General features: G+C 40.3%; 2 protein-coding genes across 3 annotated transcripts; one reads left to right on the forward strand and one right to left on the reverse strand.

Annotated features, from left to right (window-relative positions):
- Positions 1-327: 327 nt before the first annotated feature.
- On the forward strand, positions 328-2,243 carry spryd4 (SPRY domain containing 4). The gene is made up of 2 exons (XM_088407592.1): positions 328-495; positions 1,400-2,243. Exons 1-2 carry the CDS (start codon positions 366-368, stop codon positions 1,942-1,944), a joined length of 675 nt encoding a protein of 224 aa, XP_088263718.1. The 5' UTR covers positions 328-365; the 3' UTR covers positions 1,945-2,243.
- gls2a (glutaminase 2a (liver, mitochondrial)) lies at positions 2,244-13,629 on the reverse strand. 2 transcript variants are annotated; one of them, XM_088407586.1, is made up of 18 exons: positions 13,298-13,629; positions 12,511-12,598; positions 10,821-10,942; positions 10,153-10,282; positions 9,457-9,536; positions 9,192-9,355; positions 8,992-9,050; positions 5,937-5,969; positions 5,771-5,829; positions 5,632-5,698; positions 5,517-5,567; positions 4,355-4,531; positions 4,104-4,235; positions 3,950-4,042; positions 3,800-3,861; positions 3,525-3,601; positions 3,289-3,352; positions 2,244-3,160 (listed from the first exon to the last, which is right to left on the reverse strand). In XM_088407586.1, exons 1-18 carry the CDS (start codon positions 13,507-13,509, stop codon positions 3,007-3,009), a joined length of 1,824 nt encoding a protein of 607 aa, XP_088263712.1. In that variant the 5' UTR covers positions 13,510-13,629; the 3' UTR covers positions 2,244-3,006. The 2 variants fall into 2 exon arrangements, with proteins under 2 accessions (XP_088263712.1, XP_088263710.1); XM_088407584.1 differs by having other exon boundaries at positions 12,511-12,601.
- Between the last annotated feature and the right edge of the window lie 3,227 nt (positions 13,630-16,856).

Below are 16,856 nucleotides of genomic sequence, written 5' to 3' on the forward strand. Positions count from 1 at the left end.
ACTTGAATACTGTTCTTTTTCTTGAGAAAGACAACCCTTAATGTTGTTAGCGTGAGTGAACGTTCACTCACGCTAATTTCGAATTTCTGAGAAAAAGACAATTATAAATTCAGAACAAAACTTCATTCATTGGCTTCAATACTGTGCATTTGGATTTTATGTACATCATTTCCATACAGTTTCCGTTCTTGTAGTTTGTTACGTTTGGGCTGCCAAATTGATTTCTTATCTTTCAAACGAACGTCTGACTGTAGCTGTCCGTGGTGCTATCGATTGCTCCCTTCCATGCCTGCAGAGGGTGCTAAATCCAACTTTGTTGTTTGTGTTAATAAGCGGAAGCGAAGAGACCACGTGAGCATGGAAACATGGCGGCGAGTAGTGGGGTTGCCCGCGTGAGTCTCATGGTTAGACGGTCTGTCAGCTTTCTGTCGGCGAGGTGCAGACAAAGTGTTCTCTGGCCAGCAAGGAGACAGATAATCACGTCCACTGGGAACAGTAAGTAAAGGCAAAAACAAAACAAAACAAAAAAACAGTCGCAGGTCATAACGATGCAGGAGTCTGGTTCGTCTTTTGCGTCGGATATCTTTGGAAAGCATAAACATCCCCATCTGGCATGGTCTTGATCTTAACCTGATGTAAAAACCAGAGTGTAAATGTAACTGGATACTGTTCACTGTTTTTTTTTTTTTTTGGTAAGGCAGAAACGAATTAACGTGGGTGGTACTAAAGTAATTATTGTGTTTGCCTTTCTCAACCGAAGGTCTTGTTTGTTTTTAACACCGCATCTAAAACCCTGAAAACCAAAATCCGTGTTTACGGTGTTCGATTGTGACGCAAATGCAATGTGGAAAATTTTATTTATGGAATATTTAATTAGTCACTCTTACGTGACCCGGGCGTTCGGTAACAGGTACATTGAAGCTGCTTTGCTGTCACAGTTAGTACGAGCCACGATCCATCCATCAGATAATCTGATCGCCAAATCGTAACATGGTCAGTTATGTATTGTTCAGACCATAAGTACCAGGAGCCATCCTCAACGATTTCTTTGTCTCTCAAAACAAGCGCTCGTGTACTTTGTTTGTAAGAATATCTTTGCAAGAGCAATTTGTAAGTGTTTTGTAAGAATATCTTACTCAGTTGTTTGAGATGTGCTACCATTTCATTTTGGCTGTTTAATATATATTGTGATGTTCTTGTTGTACAATGATAATTTATTTTGTTCATTTCGGCATCATGTGCCCCCGACAGACGTGCTACGGGTTCACTCAGCATGATACAACATGTTAGGTGTATTCCGCTTAACGTTGTGTAGACTATTCTAACAGGGAATGACGCACACATTTCAAATCTGCCTGCATCCAAGTAAACAAGCCTGCTTTGGTCCATTCGCGCGCAGGTCTGCAGTTCCGCCTCGACGAGAGGACGGCTCACAGCAGTCTGGACCTCTTCAAGAAAGACACTGGCGTCATTTACCGCATGCTGGGTCTAGACCCCAGCCACGTGCAGGACAACCCCGAGCGCTTCCGAGACTGGGCGGTGGTGTTGGGCGACGAGAAGATCGGCGGCGGTCGCCATTACTGGGAGGTGACGGTCAAAAAGTCCCAGGAGTTTCGGGTGGGCGTGGCCGAAGTGCTGATGTCCCGCGACGACTGCGTGGGTACCAGCGGTTCCTCGTGGGTGTTTGGCTACGCTCAGCGCAAGTGGTTCGCCATGACCAGTAATAAGGTAGTTCCTGTGAGCCTGGTTGGCAAGGCGGACCGCGTGGGCATCCTGCTTGACTTTGAGGCAGGCCTTCTGGGGCTGGTCGACATTGAGAAACGAAGGATCGTTCACAGCATCAGGGCTAACTTCAAGACTCCCGTCTGCCCTGCTTTTGCACTTTGGGATGGGGAGCTGCTCACACACTCGGGTCTGACGGAGCCTGAGAGCCTCGATGGATAGTCGGGATTAGGCTGGGGAATTTCTGATCAAGCCCTGTGGGCCGTTAAGATGGAGAGGCTTGTATAAAGTTCAGATTTCACGTTTTCATTTCAAGATTTTGCAAATCTAGCTGTAACGCAGCTGTCCCATATATCGCTATATACAAATGCATCATTTACAACGTGAACTGAACTTATCTGCAGGTTCATTTTGACCAGTCCTGCTTATGTATGCTCACATAGCACGCCATGCCTTAATCAACTTCTTTGGTGCTACCCACTTAATACTGTGTATTGGTTATTAAAAGAACATCACTTGAATTGGTTTCATATTTCTTTTCATCACAGTATGATATCCGGTACATTTTTTCAATACAAGGACATACCGACAGTATTTTGTCTTGTCTCACAGTTACACAAAATCACCCTGTCTTAACAATACTATCATAACTATTTAGTGACAACAGGTGCATAACAGATAATTAGGTCCTAAATACACCTTTGAAGTCAAAGGTTATTTTGCAATAATTAAATACTTGACATTCCTTATCATGAACTTCATATGACATAATGAAAAGTCTCAGTCACATAAACAGTTTTGGCAACATTTGTACAGTTAAATTAGGAAAGACCATTCAGTATGAAACTGCCTGATAAGGATTGTTTTCCTCTCGCTATTGAAATACACTTAACCACTATAATGATATATAGCTCACAAACCTGAGTTCAATCACACAGAATTAAATTCGGCCCCACATTAAAGTGCCTCAAAGTCTTGCATAAGGCTTGAAAGAGACTTAAGTAGCACCGCGCTAGAGTACTGAACGCGCCAGGACACCCGCACAACTTCATGAAATTCAATAGCGCATCAAAAATAGCGGCAATGACAAATGTCCCAACCTGATTGCCCTGATGCTGACTACTGCTTCACCGCGCTGCTGCAAATCTTTTATCGTGTCAATAGATTGTGCAAAAGTATATAATATTGGGACACGTGTGTATAAATTGCTTGAGGTACACTTCAAATCCTGTATTCATCATTCGAGTCACCCTGTTTCCTAGCGTTTGATCCTGGCCTGCTCCCTCAGTTGATGCTCTTTAGTGTGTCCATGGTGCTCTTCTGCTCCTTGAAGCTGGAGGACTCCCCATTGGTGTACACAAGCTGGTACTGCTGCAGAATGGTGGCGATGACATGGTGGTCAAACTGCCTGGCGTCGTCCAGAGGAGTGTTCCCCCATCTGCCGAGGAACATCATGCCAGTAGGTGGACTATTAGAAAGTACTTTGAGACAAACATTTTTTTTTTTTATATCTCTTCGATTAAAATCACACCAATTTATATACAGTACAAATTGTACACTGTCTACCTGTCTTTCATGTGAGGATTCACTTTACATTCCTCAGTCAGGAAGATCACAGCTTCTACATGACCTACCGGGAAAAATGTGTGATCATGTCTTGGAAAAAAAACATACACACCAACCCTAAAAAGTCATCTCAAAGTGTACCCCGCATCTTGGCACGAGTCACCTGGCAAAGGCTCACGTGACCCTTGAAGTATGAAGCAGTATGGATAATGGCCACACGGAAGAAAATAAGTCACCTTCTGAGGCAGCGATGTGGAGAGCTGTTCGAGAGTCGTAGTCTCTCTGGTCCATGTCCAAAGTAGAAAGAGCAAACCTGGAAGTTAAGTGGCGATGGGGCACAAAACAGACTTTGAATAGCCCCGGACGGAGTCGGTTGCATTTCATCCCACAACAGTTTAAATGCCTCTTTAAGCCCAATTCTACTGCCACAAAAGTCAACCGCTCTTTGTGCTAGATTTGCGTTTGCATCAATTCTGGAAAACGTGGTGTTGGTTGTCACATCAAATGTTACCTCCTCAGAGCAGAGACATCACCGCTGTAGGCCGCAAACATCAAGTTCACAATTGACATGTTCTAAGAATGAAAAGGAAGATATGACCATCATAATGGAGATTATGGGGTTTTGATTTAGAGGCTGTGTGTATCTTGGCGCAGAACTCACCGGCTCATCATCAAAGCTTCTTCTGGGATCGTGCTTCCTCGTGAAGTGTCTCAGATTGTCATAATTGTGGAAGTTGAAATGAGATACCAGCTCCTAGTCAATCAAGTGTATGAATAAATCCCACTCTCAAGGCCGTCGGATAAAACGGATGTACCTGGCAGAAGTGAATGCCTCGCACGCTGTTCCCGAGGCGATCCAAGGGTGGGGACCAACACATTATACCCATGACATTGGGGACCACCAGGAGCACGGCACCTGAAACCCCAGATTTGGCTGGTAAGCCCACCTGGACGGAAAAAAAAACCCTGTGCTGAACACCTGTTTCATGTTTGGGCTGGTGACTCCTTGTAGCATTTTTTTTCTAACCAGCAGCTCACGCAGGTGAAGCCTCTGAAAGTTACTCACATGGAAGGCGAACTGTCCGGAGAAGTCATACATCCCGCAGGAATGCATAAGACTGAGCATGTTCCGAACCGCCTCTGTACTCAGCACTCGCTCGTTGGTGATTGGACAAATACCTCCATTGGCCAGCGTGGCCGCCATCACGCTGCCCGACTCACAAGTCATCTCAATAGCACACAGCTGAGTTGGAAAGAAATTTGTTTAAGTCATTGTTTAAAAATGTTGGTAATTTATTTTCTCTCAGCTCAAAATAAAATGAAAAAGGAAATAGAGGCCATCCATTGATATAATAAACTGAGTTGATTGACGCACTCGTCGTCAAATGAAAAAGGGAAGATTTAAACACACATGCAAATGGTCCCCACAAAGACTGTAAAACCAGGAATTCGGTCCCTACAATGTATCAAAATCCAAGAGCACAAACACGCGCGCACACGCGTGCGCGCGCACGCACACACACACACACACACACACACACACACACTCACTAAGGAAATCTATTCATAAAAATGAGTCATACACAAAGTGAAGAACACAGCCACTGAGAAACCGGAAAAGGTGGGACTTAATTGAGAAAAGAACCAATCAGAGGTCGTATAGCGTGGTAAGCGGAAGCTGGCCACCGACTTCAATCACGCTTACCCGAAGAGCGAACTCGTATATACTGCATGGTGAAAGCGTGAGAAAATGTCAATAGCTGGAGAAAATCAATGGAAAGACTTGTGTGCCCGTTCCATGTTCATTGTGAAGAAAAATAAACATGAAATGTACTGAACATGGAACATTAATTCATGGCAAAATAGACAAATTTGAAGCCATATTTATGAACATCCATGCCCAGGTATTCTCTCTAAGCCTTCGAGAATGCCGTTGCTAAAGTTCATAATGAAGTGAAAAAAAACATGTATGCATAACATATAGAATAAGTACCGAACATGTAAACTGAACTCACTCAAAGAGCAGACAAGTTACATTTAGTCAAAAGACTGAAATTTCTTGTCAAAATTTACACTGAACGAATAATGTAATGATTTTACATTTTAACTTCTCATCCATTCTCAGGGATGAAATAAGAGCGATATTGTGATCAACACGAAATGTCTAAAATCAATACAACTTTTCATATAATATGTCAACAACGGTTTGTAGTCGGAAAGGTTCTAACCTGGAAGTAGAAGTCAAGGGCATCAATCATGTCAGCATTCTCGGGGAAGCACTACAAGTAACACATCAGATTTATTGAAGCCAATGGGAGAAACCTACACGCAAAGGAAACTTACCTTTTTTTCCTTGAGGTAGTAACCAATTGCATAGTTCCTGTCACCCGTTTCTCTCTCTGACTGGAACCTTTGAATACATTACCGCTATGAAAGAACAAAATAAAACAAAACAACATTTGCAAGTACTCCTTGTACTCACGTTGCATTGCTGAAACCAACGTACTCTTCTCCGGCTGTACGCTTCACAAACTCCATTACCTGCAAAAGAATGACAGGAGATGGACAACGTCCATCAAGGTGGAAACAAACCTATAGGATACAGTTGATCTAATGAATGAAAAAAACAAAAAAACGACTTTACTCACATAGTCAAACTTCTCTGCTTTCTTTGAGTCAGGCTGTTAAAAACAAAAAACAAAAAAACTTGCAGTCTTTGTGATTTTCTGTTAACACAAAATTGTCTACCAGCCCTACAGATGGCACTGTTTGAATGTTTTAACTGGACACGCGATGACACCATTTGCATGTCATGTAAATAAAATATCCTGTAAGAACTTAAACTATCCTCCAAGTTTGTTTGTCATACCCTAGGCCCCTTAATTCTACGTCATCAGTAAAGTGCACGTTATCACACACTTTATCTTCCATTATACCATTACACCGTAATTGCACAACCAATTCAACTTGCTTTACCTCACGATGGACATACACCCATTACTTTCATTTCATCAGAGATAAAGACAAGAAGATCATCGTCAGGTGCATTTGTGCACGAAAAAGCCGTCCACTATGACTCACCATTTTGAGCGGTGCCTTGGTAAAGTGAAGTTAGTGAAAAGAAAACCAGCTGAGGGATGACACATCCACATCAATAGGTTGCTACGTTCCACAATGGATTCAGCAGCATTTGGAAACCTTGTCAGCATGATCCCTGTCGCAACTAGCAATAATGACAAGGTAAGCTAAGGCTAATTTTCACCGCACAGTTGCTATCAAGAATAGTCTATCAATAGTTCTGGTCAGTGTGTATCAAGATGAAGCATACAAAACAGTACGTTAAACACCTTAATGATGTAGGCTAGCTGCTAACGTTAGCCCCTCCAAAACCATCTATTTTTGAAACATATGTCTGTAACCGAGTCAACTGATCTTCAATTTGAATATAAACAATGAAATTGTGAAATGCACTAACTGTTTTTGCCTACAACATAAACAATGCATCACTATGCTGTGAAGCTAAATTAGAAGGGGATTAAAATACCCCTCCCCTTCAAAAAAAAGAGATATTTTGTAGCTTGTCTTTAAAGGTTTACAATACAATACAGATTTAATGATTTGTACTGGTTTTAGCTTCAAGCCAACCTTTCTCTGGATGTGTAATGAGCTACAGTTAGAATGGCAAATCCATATTTCCAGTTATGGTGGTGAGAGTAATATAAAAGTAATGCAAAAGAAGTGTAATGCATTTCAAATACAGTAATTTTGTAATGTAACCAATTACTTTGAAGTGACAGTAAAAAGTAAATAAATGATGAATTACACACACACACACACACACATATATATATATATATATATATATATATATATATATATATATATATATATATATATAAATATATATATATATATATATATATATATATATATATATATATATATATATATATATATATATATATATATATATATATATATATATATATATATACATAATTACAGTGGGCCCCCGTGTTGCGAGATTAATCCATTCTGCGGTTGGAGTCGTAAGGTGAATTCGCCGCATGATGGACGATCCAAACCTCCGTAAAATAGCTAATGCATTTAGAACTCCTGGTAAAAACATCAAAATTGTACATACATATTAAAAATTGGTACCAAAATAGTATAGTAAGTGCTATGTATATATAATATACATGTATACAATCAGAAAACATCATAAATAAAAATATAGAAAAGATTTATTTACATTTGAGTACCTCTTGTTATGCCCATATTCCCTAATAAGGATTATTTCCACCATCGTTTCCATATAAATCATCTTCTTACTTCTCTCTTTAACATCACTCGCAATCTTGGGACCCAATGCTAACCCTTTCAACTTTGAATTAAGCTGGAAAATGGACTATAAATACGGTTTTGTAACCCCTCACAATCGAACAAAGCTTTATCGTTAAACCATCATCTCCGTGAGGAGACGCCGACAAATAGCAGACCAGAACTGTAGTGACACGTTGCAGGGGCGGCAACTGAAAATAAGTGGAATTTCCTAAAAACGCCTGCAGATGGAGACAAAACAACACTAATACAGCCAAGCCCCTAGAGTCATGAGTTGTTTTGGGCGCAAATCCGAGAAAATTTCATAAGGAGGGGATAAAAAAAAACTCCAGGTCGCAACATGAAAATAAGGTAAGTCAGGGATGTTGTAACACGGGGGTCCACTGTGTGTGCGTATATATATATATATATATATATATATATATATATATATATATATATATATATATATATATATATATATTATTATTATTGTTAAATTATTAAATTATATATATGTATATATATACATATATATATATATATATATATATATATATATATATATATATATATATATATATATATATATATATATACATATATATGGGTCCACTGTGTGTGCGTATATATATATATATATATATATTATTGTTAAATTATTAAATTATATATATGTATATATATATACGTATATATATATATATACGTATATATATATATATATATATATATATATATATATATATATATATATATATATCAATACATATATATATTTAATTTAATTATTATTATTATTATTGTTAAATTATTAAATTATATATATGTGTGTATATATATATACACACATATATATATATATATATATATATATATACACATATATATATATATATATATATATATATATATATATATATATATATATATATATATATATGTATATGTGTGTGTGTGTGTGTATGAACACACGCACAGTCCCTTGCACACAACGCCTTTACTTCACTCAGCTGAGAAAATAGTCAACGAGTGAAACACGTGCACACGCCATGTTTGTCTGCGTGCACAAACAAGCTCGACGTCTATCAAGTCAAATGCTAACAGCCAAAGTCCAGTGTCTGCACCATAGCAACTGGCCAGTCTAATGGAGTGTCTGACTACTTTGGAGCGGTTGGTGGATGTTTGCTGTCTCTTTGCCAATGCAAATGCAAAGAACACGGGTTTGCAGACAGTTTTTGGTTGAGAAATCGGTTTGAGGTCACCTGGTTCCATCTCAGTGTACATTTCAGGACAATCAGAAGACCTTGCTTACCTAATCATTCCATCTTACTCATTCACGAGGAAAAGATCTTACATATACTGTAGTTATGTCCTATTTACCTTTATTAACGAGCTGATAACGATGGCTCCAGCATTCACCATTGGGTTGTGAGGTCTATCTGCACAAGAGAGCATGCAAAAAAAATTAAAAAGACACGTTCCTCAGTAGGAACCAAAGCCAAACATGCCACAGAGCTCTAAACTGTCACCACTCAAGTTGTTTAAAAATGAAAGAATAGCTTGCAGAAAACATAGTTTACCTTCCTCATTCAGCGACAGATTGTTAAACCTGAATCCACTGGGCTCTTTGCCCACATATTTGTGAACGTATTCACTGCCCAGTTCATGTACAGCGATCGCGTATTCCAGAGGCTTGACGCACGACTGTAGACAGAAGGGAACCTTGGTGTCACCAATTGAGTGTCTTCATAGCACATGAAGTTTGGAGAAACATGGAAGAAATGGAATGGTACAGATGCTGTAAGATACCAAAACGGGTGCATGCATCCCTGAGAAGATGCTCACCTTTGACCATCTATGGTGCACAGCGACATTCCCCAAAGGTGAGGGCTGAATTTTGCAAGCTGAGGAATGTAATCAGCTACCTGCATGAAGACATGAATACTGAATACAATTCCTGGCTACAGCATTTGATACAGTACACATGCACATTTATTTTTGTGCCAGTTGTACTGTATATTAAATCTAGTGGCTTGACTTTTTGTCATGATTCAATTCAGATTTTTGGATGTGAGAAAACATTTTGATTCAAGATGGTTTCTGGTTCGATCTATAGATGTGCAAAGAATTGTGACGATCTACTCTAGTCTGCTTTGCAAGAGAGAATTACAAATGGAGACAAAGTATCATTTTATTACATGTGTTAGCGTCTGAATAGTGAGAAGAAAAGTGCCTCTTCCACAAAGCAGCATGTTGTTGGGCTGGCCATTTTTCAATGGTCAATTTTAGGATGATGGTGGCTTCCTCATTGGCGCCATTATTTCTACAGTCTGGTAGAGGTACAGTAATTGTAGTATTCATATAGTGCTTTTATATCATGCTTTTCTGGACACTCAGACGCACGCAATCAATCATTCATACACCGGTGGTACACTGTTATATGGAGACAGCTGCCCTGGGGCAGCCTGACTGATATGAGCTGCCATTTTTGAAACCAAACGCTGGAGGCAAACAAGCTAAACAAGCTTACAGGCCACTTACCTTTCCTCCATCTTGCGTTTGTGCACTGTCATAAAATTCATCGATTTTCTGAGTGAACGCTTGAAAGTCTGGAATGATGAACATTTTTCGGAAGGCCTTAGTCAGCAGCATGATGTTGTTACCTACACACCTGCGGGAAAGTGATAGGTTTGTCATATTATTGATTTTAAAAAAAAAAGCTCTTTCAACTGCATACATAAACAAGCCTTTCCATTTGTTAAGGAAACAATCTGTTAGCCCATGGAAACGTTGAGCGTTCTTTTGTACTGGAGGTCTCAGCTGAGCTTTTCACAGGCCTTGAGGGCACGCCACCTTCCCACTGCAGATCTTAGACTGCACGCATACACGCGAAAAGTGTCTGATGACAGCTGTCGCCTCTAAAACGTCTGCCTCTGTCAGCCTCTGCTACTCAAATAGCACAAGCACCAAAGCCTTTCAAAATAGCTGCTTGCAAAGTCTTTCAAAGTATCTGCTTCAAATTCTCGAAAGCCCCGCGGTCACACTCGTGCTTTCAAATTTGTCGTTCTTCCCCACGCTAGTCCCCAAATCATTGACAGGGTAAAAGAAGAAAGCAGCTGCAGTGATAGGAGCAGTGTGGGTTCATTGAGTTGGGAATATCGCAGGGAACATGTGAGCGCATTGCTGCACATGCGAGAAGCTTTTAATACCTTCTGAAGAGGGTTTTGTCCATCATGACCGGTCCCATTGAGTCAAGTGTGAATTGCCGAAGCTGACGCATACAGTCGCGGAGTCGAGGGTCAGAAGTCCCCAGCCCTGTTTTTCTTAAAGTCTGTGTGAACAAAAATAGTAATAACAAAAATTTATTTAGAATGATTTCTTTTTGAGAACAGGTTTTTTCACACTATATGCTGGTTGTTTTTTGAAATAAAATATTTTTTATTGATTACCGGTAAGTTATTTCTTTTTAATAACAGATCTCTTCTATGATTCAAAAGAGGACATTTAAGTTTGAAGGGGCTTAAAGTTTAATAAATCACACACTGATGGCATGACTTTTTAAAATTTTTAACCCAAACTTGCTTTGGACTGGACAAGGGGAACTTGACTGAAAACATATTTCTCAGGGGCTACATCACGCAAAAAAAGAGGTTGAGAAACACTGTACTAGTGTAATACACCAGCTGACCCAGCAAAAAGGAGACGCAAAGTTTTAGGATGGAGGGGTCAACCAGCCTGGAGGTGGACTGGCCTTTCAGGGAAACGCCTGAAATTCCTGATAGCCACCAAACCCCTGATCATAAGTAATTTTATTTTGGTTTCAAGAAGCCATCCAAAGAAGTCCATCCAAGAAGTCAGTCCGTCCGCCCGTCCGCCCGTCCGTCCGTCCGTCCATCCATCCATCCATCCATCCATCCATCCATCCATCCATCCATCCATCCATCCATCCATCCATCCATCCATCCATCCATCCATCCATCCATCCATCTTCCATAGCCGCTCATCCAAACAAAGATCCCTGGCGTGCTGGTGCCTATTCCAGCCAACTTGGGCAGCAGGCATGGGACACCTTGAACTGGTCTGGTTGCAAGTCAATCGCAGGGCACACATAGACGAACAACCTTTCACAATCACTTTAGATTGGACTCTATACCTAACATTTATATTTTTGGAATGTGGGAGGAAGCCAGAGTGCCTGAAGGAAACCCACGCAGCCACAGGGAGAACATACAAACTCCCAAATGTACCATATCACAATGTTTACTTTTTATATTCAGTCATCTTGTCATGCATATCAAGGGAGGAAAATGTGCTGCAGCCGGTTCCATATCCCACATATACTATATGCTTGCTCAGCACATGTTTTCCTCCTGTACTGCGCACTAAACTAGCGATAAGAACATAGGTCTGACTATGCAAACATCGATGCCAATGGTTTGCCGTGCTCAATTACACCTTTTTCCACTAACAAATTCTACCTGAGTCACTTGTGCAAACATGTGCACTCAGCCGAAGAGCGCTAATAAGACACTATTTGTACACAAAGGTCACTTCTCCGAGGCACACAGTCTGTTCCATCAAAGAATATTACCACATGCACAGATCAATCCATGTTGTTTTGGTGTCCCTTACCTTCGGGTCACGGACACTATACAAATTACATAAAAGAACTCTTTGACATCATGGGATTCAACTGAAGGTGTTTTTTTTTTTTTTTTTTTTTGCACGGGGCTCTGAAATCTCGCCTAAAGTTTGCTGCTACTAATGTCAGAGGCATGTTTAGGAAACATAAGTGCCAGCAGGCAAACATGTGCTTGGGTACATACTGTACATGGAATGTTCATGACGGAGAAGTCAAACCAATGTGACACAGCCAACGTGAGGGTGCTCTTGACTCACTGATATGAACTGCGAGAGGGGGATCATTTCCCTTCCATCGGTGATGGTGTAGAAAAGTAGGTCTTCCATGCTGGACATCAACCTACTGCTGCTGGCATAAAACAAACAAACAAACAGACAAACAAAAAAACAGTGACCTGTACATCTTGAACATTGTGTGGAGAAAAAGAATTACATACATACAACTTTTTTTTTTACCAAAAGAATATAGCGATACAGATCAATAAATTATTGGAAAATCTCCTTGCTTTAAGTTTATGACATAAATTCAATTCCAAAAGTGAAACTCTAAGCTTAATTAATTTCCTTCCTAATATCTGTTATAGTTAAAATCTTTCGGTAATCTATTTTGATACTGTCATTTCTTGGATTGTTTTATTATATCTATAATCTTTTGGTGAAAATACAAATATATAGATTCATCATTTTAAAAAGTACGATTAGATAATCCATTAAATTACCGCATTACATGAATTTACTAAAAATATATGACCTTTCATACAAGTACAGAATGTCTTTAGAGTGCTTCTGCCTAGGCACCATGTTGACATATGTTAATCTGTGTGTGTGTGTGTGTGTGTGTGTATATATATATATATATATATATATATATATATATATATATATATATATATATTTTTTTTTTTTTTTTTTTTTTTTTTTTCCAGTGACGGCTCGGTCCTGGTATACCCTAAATGATGTTGCAGATGGTGAAAACGTCTGGCATACAATAAACCTGTGGTACCTTTGTAATCACACACAAGTGTCTCAGTCTGTGATGACCTACTTGCCATATCCCTGGTCCACATCAGGACCGGTCTGTTGATGAAGGGCTCTGTGGGTGTGAGGTGATGCTGTGACCCGGCAGGGCAGAAAAACAGCTTGCTGCGTCCTAGACAAAACACTGCTGTCAGCTCCAAGTCTTGTCGCGACTCCTGCATTTTTAATTAGCTGCAAGACTCCAGGCTTGGCTGTCCTCAGAGCTTTCAGACAATGCATTGTGATAAATAGGACCTAATCCTGATTAATAGAAAGATTTTTTTATTTTTTTCTTGCCCCCCCTCGGTGGTTGCTCAAGACTTCTGTGGCCAGTGCTCTAGGGTGTTCACAGCTACCGGTAGCTGCAGCTGCTCTTTCAACGACATGGGTGAGGGGGCGGAGACATGCAGCATGATGGTTGAGATGCCAAGGTAAATAAACAACAGCAGCTGCTGAAAGGCAATTGGATATGCTATGAGCTACTGTGCAAGGTCCTAATTGGTCAAATATTATCGTTGCAATTCAATCCGGAACATACACGTGAAGTTTGACATAAAAGTAACGTAGTAGATGTTCCAACTGCGCAGTTCCCTTTGCGAATTGGAAATTAATCATGAGTCATATTAAGTTGAGTGTGGGTCACATACGTTGATGACAAAAGGAGTTACATATATTTGAATAAGAAATTTGGACATATACATTCAATACATTTTAGAAGTGCACACATCCCTGTTAAAATTTACTATCAGAACACATGTTTAAATGAATCGGAAGGGCCATATAGTCAAATGGAATTTATGAGACCACACTATGTATCTTAAAACATTTATACTTAACTTTAACTTCACTTCTGTTGGTAACTTAGTCCGTTTGCCTGCAGCATAACAAAGAAATATCCTTTCACCATGTTAGTTTTGAAATCTGCATACCTCAGAGCCCTAATGGGGTTAAAAACTAATACAAAACTTTTTTTCGAAGAAATGTAACCCTGCCAGTATTAATGACATTGTTACCTTTCTAAAACGTACATTTTGAGATAGAGCTCTGATAAAGGATATGTACTCTGTAGAAAGTGGTTTACTACTGTACTAGAGCGGTGATGCTCTCGTATACAGTAGTGACACCTCATGGTGAGTTCACTTTACCAAACATTAATAAGTTCCTCCTCTAGGCAGCGCCCTCACTCCAGAACCATGAGCTCGAGCAGGCCCCAAGCATTTCTCTTGGCAGCTTTCTTCAGAGGACACTTCACATTCATGTGTCTGAGATGCTTCCTCTTAACACACTTGCTTGCACAGACAGTCTTGAGATTTGTCTTTTCTTGAATGCAACTTCCTCTCACCTGTGGTTTGCTGTCGGAAAGACCGAAAGATCTTCTACCAGAAATGTTAACTTTATACTAGCAGAGACCATTTAGTACGTTAGACACAAACTTTACCTAATCCTTGAAAGTATATCGCATGTAAGCATTGAGGAATCTATTAGACTGCCATCCAATGTAAGATGCAAGTCTTCTCTAATATACTGTAAAACTCAATCCTCAATTATGATCTCCATCATCGTAACTTGTTGAACATGTTCACGGCGCTCATAGGGACGAGAATGACATACATTTGGTCATTGATGTCATTTGTGAGGTGAGGTATATTCATAATTCCCCAATTGAACAAGGCCCAATGAGGCAACGGTGGTCTATTGTGCCTTATTGAAAAAGGGGTAGCGGCTACCGGGACCTCTGCGTACTATGTCAGCCGGTTGTACCCTCTCTTTTTTCAGGCGAAAATGTTTTCCATTCCTGGGCCAATGAATACTACCTTTGTCCCTTCATCCTCCATCTTGTGTGAGAAAGCCCCCCTCGCTACACTCACCAAGACTGCACAAACTTAACCTCTTCCCCCTACACCTCGCACAGGAAAAGGAGCATACCGGACCTGAGGCTTTCATTCAGGCTCAGAAAAGCGAGGACTGGGTAAAATATTGCTTTAATGGCTGCAGTCAATGTTGGATAGGGCCTGTTAGCATTATATAGTTACATATTACTGGATAACAATGTCATACCGCCTATGGCTTTTGGGAACAATATATGATTTTGACTCAGAAACAAACAGTTACCATTTAGTATTCTTGTTGACTATTTCCCTCGCAAACTGTACTATATAATGACCTACATCCTGGCCTCCTAGTTCCCTTGACACACCATCTCAGGGGGCCTCCATTTTGCCAGTTCTTCTCAACCAAAAATTGCATCACAGTATCAAAATGCTCAGCTTATAATGTCACATGACCAAACCCAGTTAACAGGTGAGCCGTGACGCTCGATACCAGTGACTTAATTTTCAGGCAAACTGCAATTCATATTATAAATAAATCACAGTATCAATCTGAATACTGTGTTTAGACCATTGGGGGTATTTTGAAGTTATTGTCAAGAAAAGTTTAGAGGTGGCCCCATTTAAAAAAAAAAAAAGATCTGAAGTTTCCCTTTGACTGTTGTCCTGTTAAAATTAGAATTAACTTTAAGCTTGGATTGACTTTTATATTTTATTTTAACCTCTACTGACTGCTGGTCACCAATGCGTCCATACAGGAGCCACCAGCACCAATCCGCAACACCGCAGTCCTCTGTGGCCACTATGCCGAAACCTAGGCACCCTGTAGACCCCTGGAGCCTCTATGCAGCAGTACAGTCATGAAAGATCAGCCCCCTCCACCACATCATCACCACCCGTCGTCTGCCACCGCCATCTCTTCCCCTACCGCTGAGCACCCCCCCCCCCCCCCCCCAGCTTCTCCATCCGCCGTGCTTCCACACCCTTCCTCACCCACCAACCCCCCATCCTCACCATGCAGCTATCCCACCGCCTTGCCATCTCGCAGCATTCCGCGGCCCGCCGTGCACACAGAGGCCTATTGTGCATACAGGGGGATGGCAGAAGCCAGTGTACAGTCAGAGCGGCACAGGAAAAAGGATGTGGAGAAATTAAATTTAAAAAATGTTTATGCTTAGTTCATATAATGTATTTTTTTTTAAGCTTGCCTATGATTACTAATTAGCATTGTGGCTGTTAATGAATCAGAGGGAAGTTTGGATCGTCTGTTCTTCCGTTCTTCACTTTAACTACATTGGAATTGTTCTAATTTTACTTCATGGTCTTTAATCACGTATCCTAAGGTTTAAATTGACTATTTTTTTACACGGCCATTTCAGTGTTTGCTTATTCAGTTGATGATAAGACAATGATCAAATGATTACCTCATTTTCATTAGTTGTGATATAAACATCAACCAAGTGGCTAAAACACATTTATTGTGTGTGATGTGCAAACCAGGGTATATTGTGAATCTGATTGACTGGAGTGAAGATGGCCAAATCTTTCTTTGCTCCATGTGGAATGGCGGAGGCTCGCCAGAAGGTCACAACCCTGGAATTACTGTGGCTCTCTGCCTGACAAAGACTTGCTTTCAAGCTTCCTCACCTGTCTCAACCTGACAGATGATAACAATCATGTGGGCGTTTCACCCACTCGCAGGTACAAAAATGGCATAAATGTACTGTTTGAGGATACCATGCTGGCAATCAAATTTTA

Source organism: Hippichthys cyanospilos, chromosome 2, assembly GCF_059441005.1.
Source record: "Hippichthys cyanospilos isolate Australia breed blue-spotted pipefish chromosome 2, RoL_Hcya_1.0, whole genome shotgun sequence".
Taxonomy (NCBI): domain Eukaryota; kingdom Metazoa; phylum Chordata; class Actinopteri; order Syngnathiformes; family Syngnathidae; genus Hippichthys; species Hippichthys cyanospilos.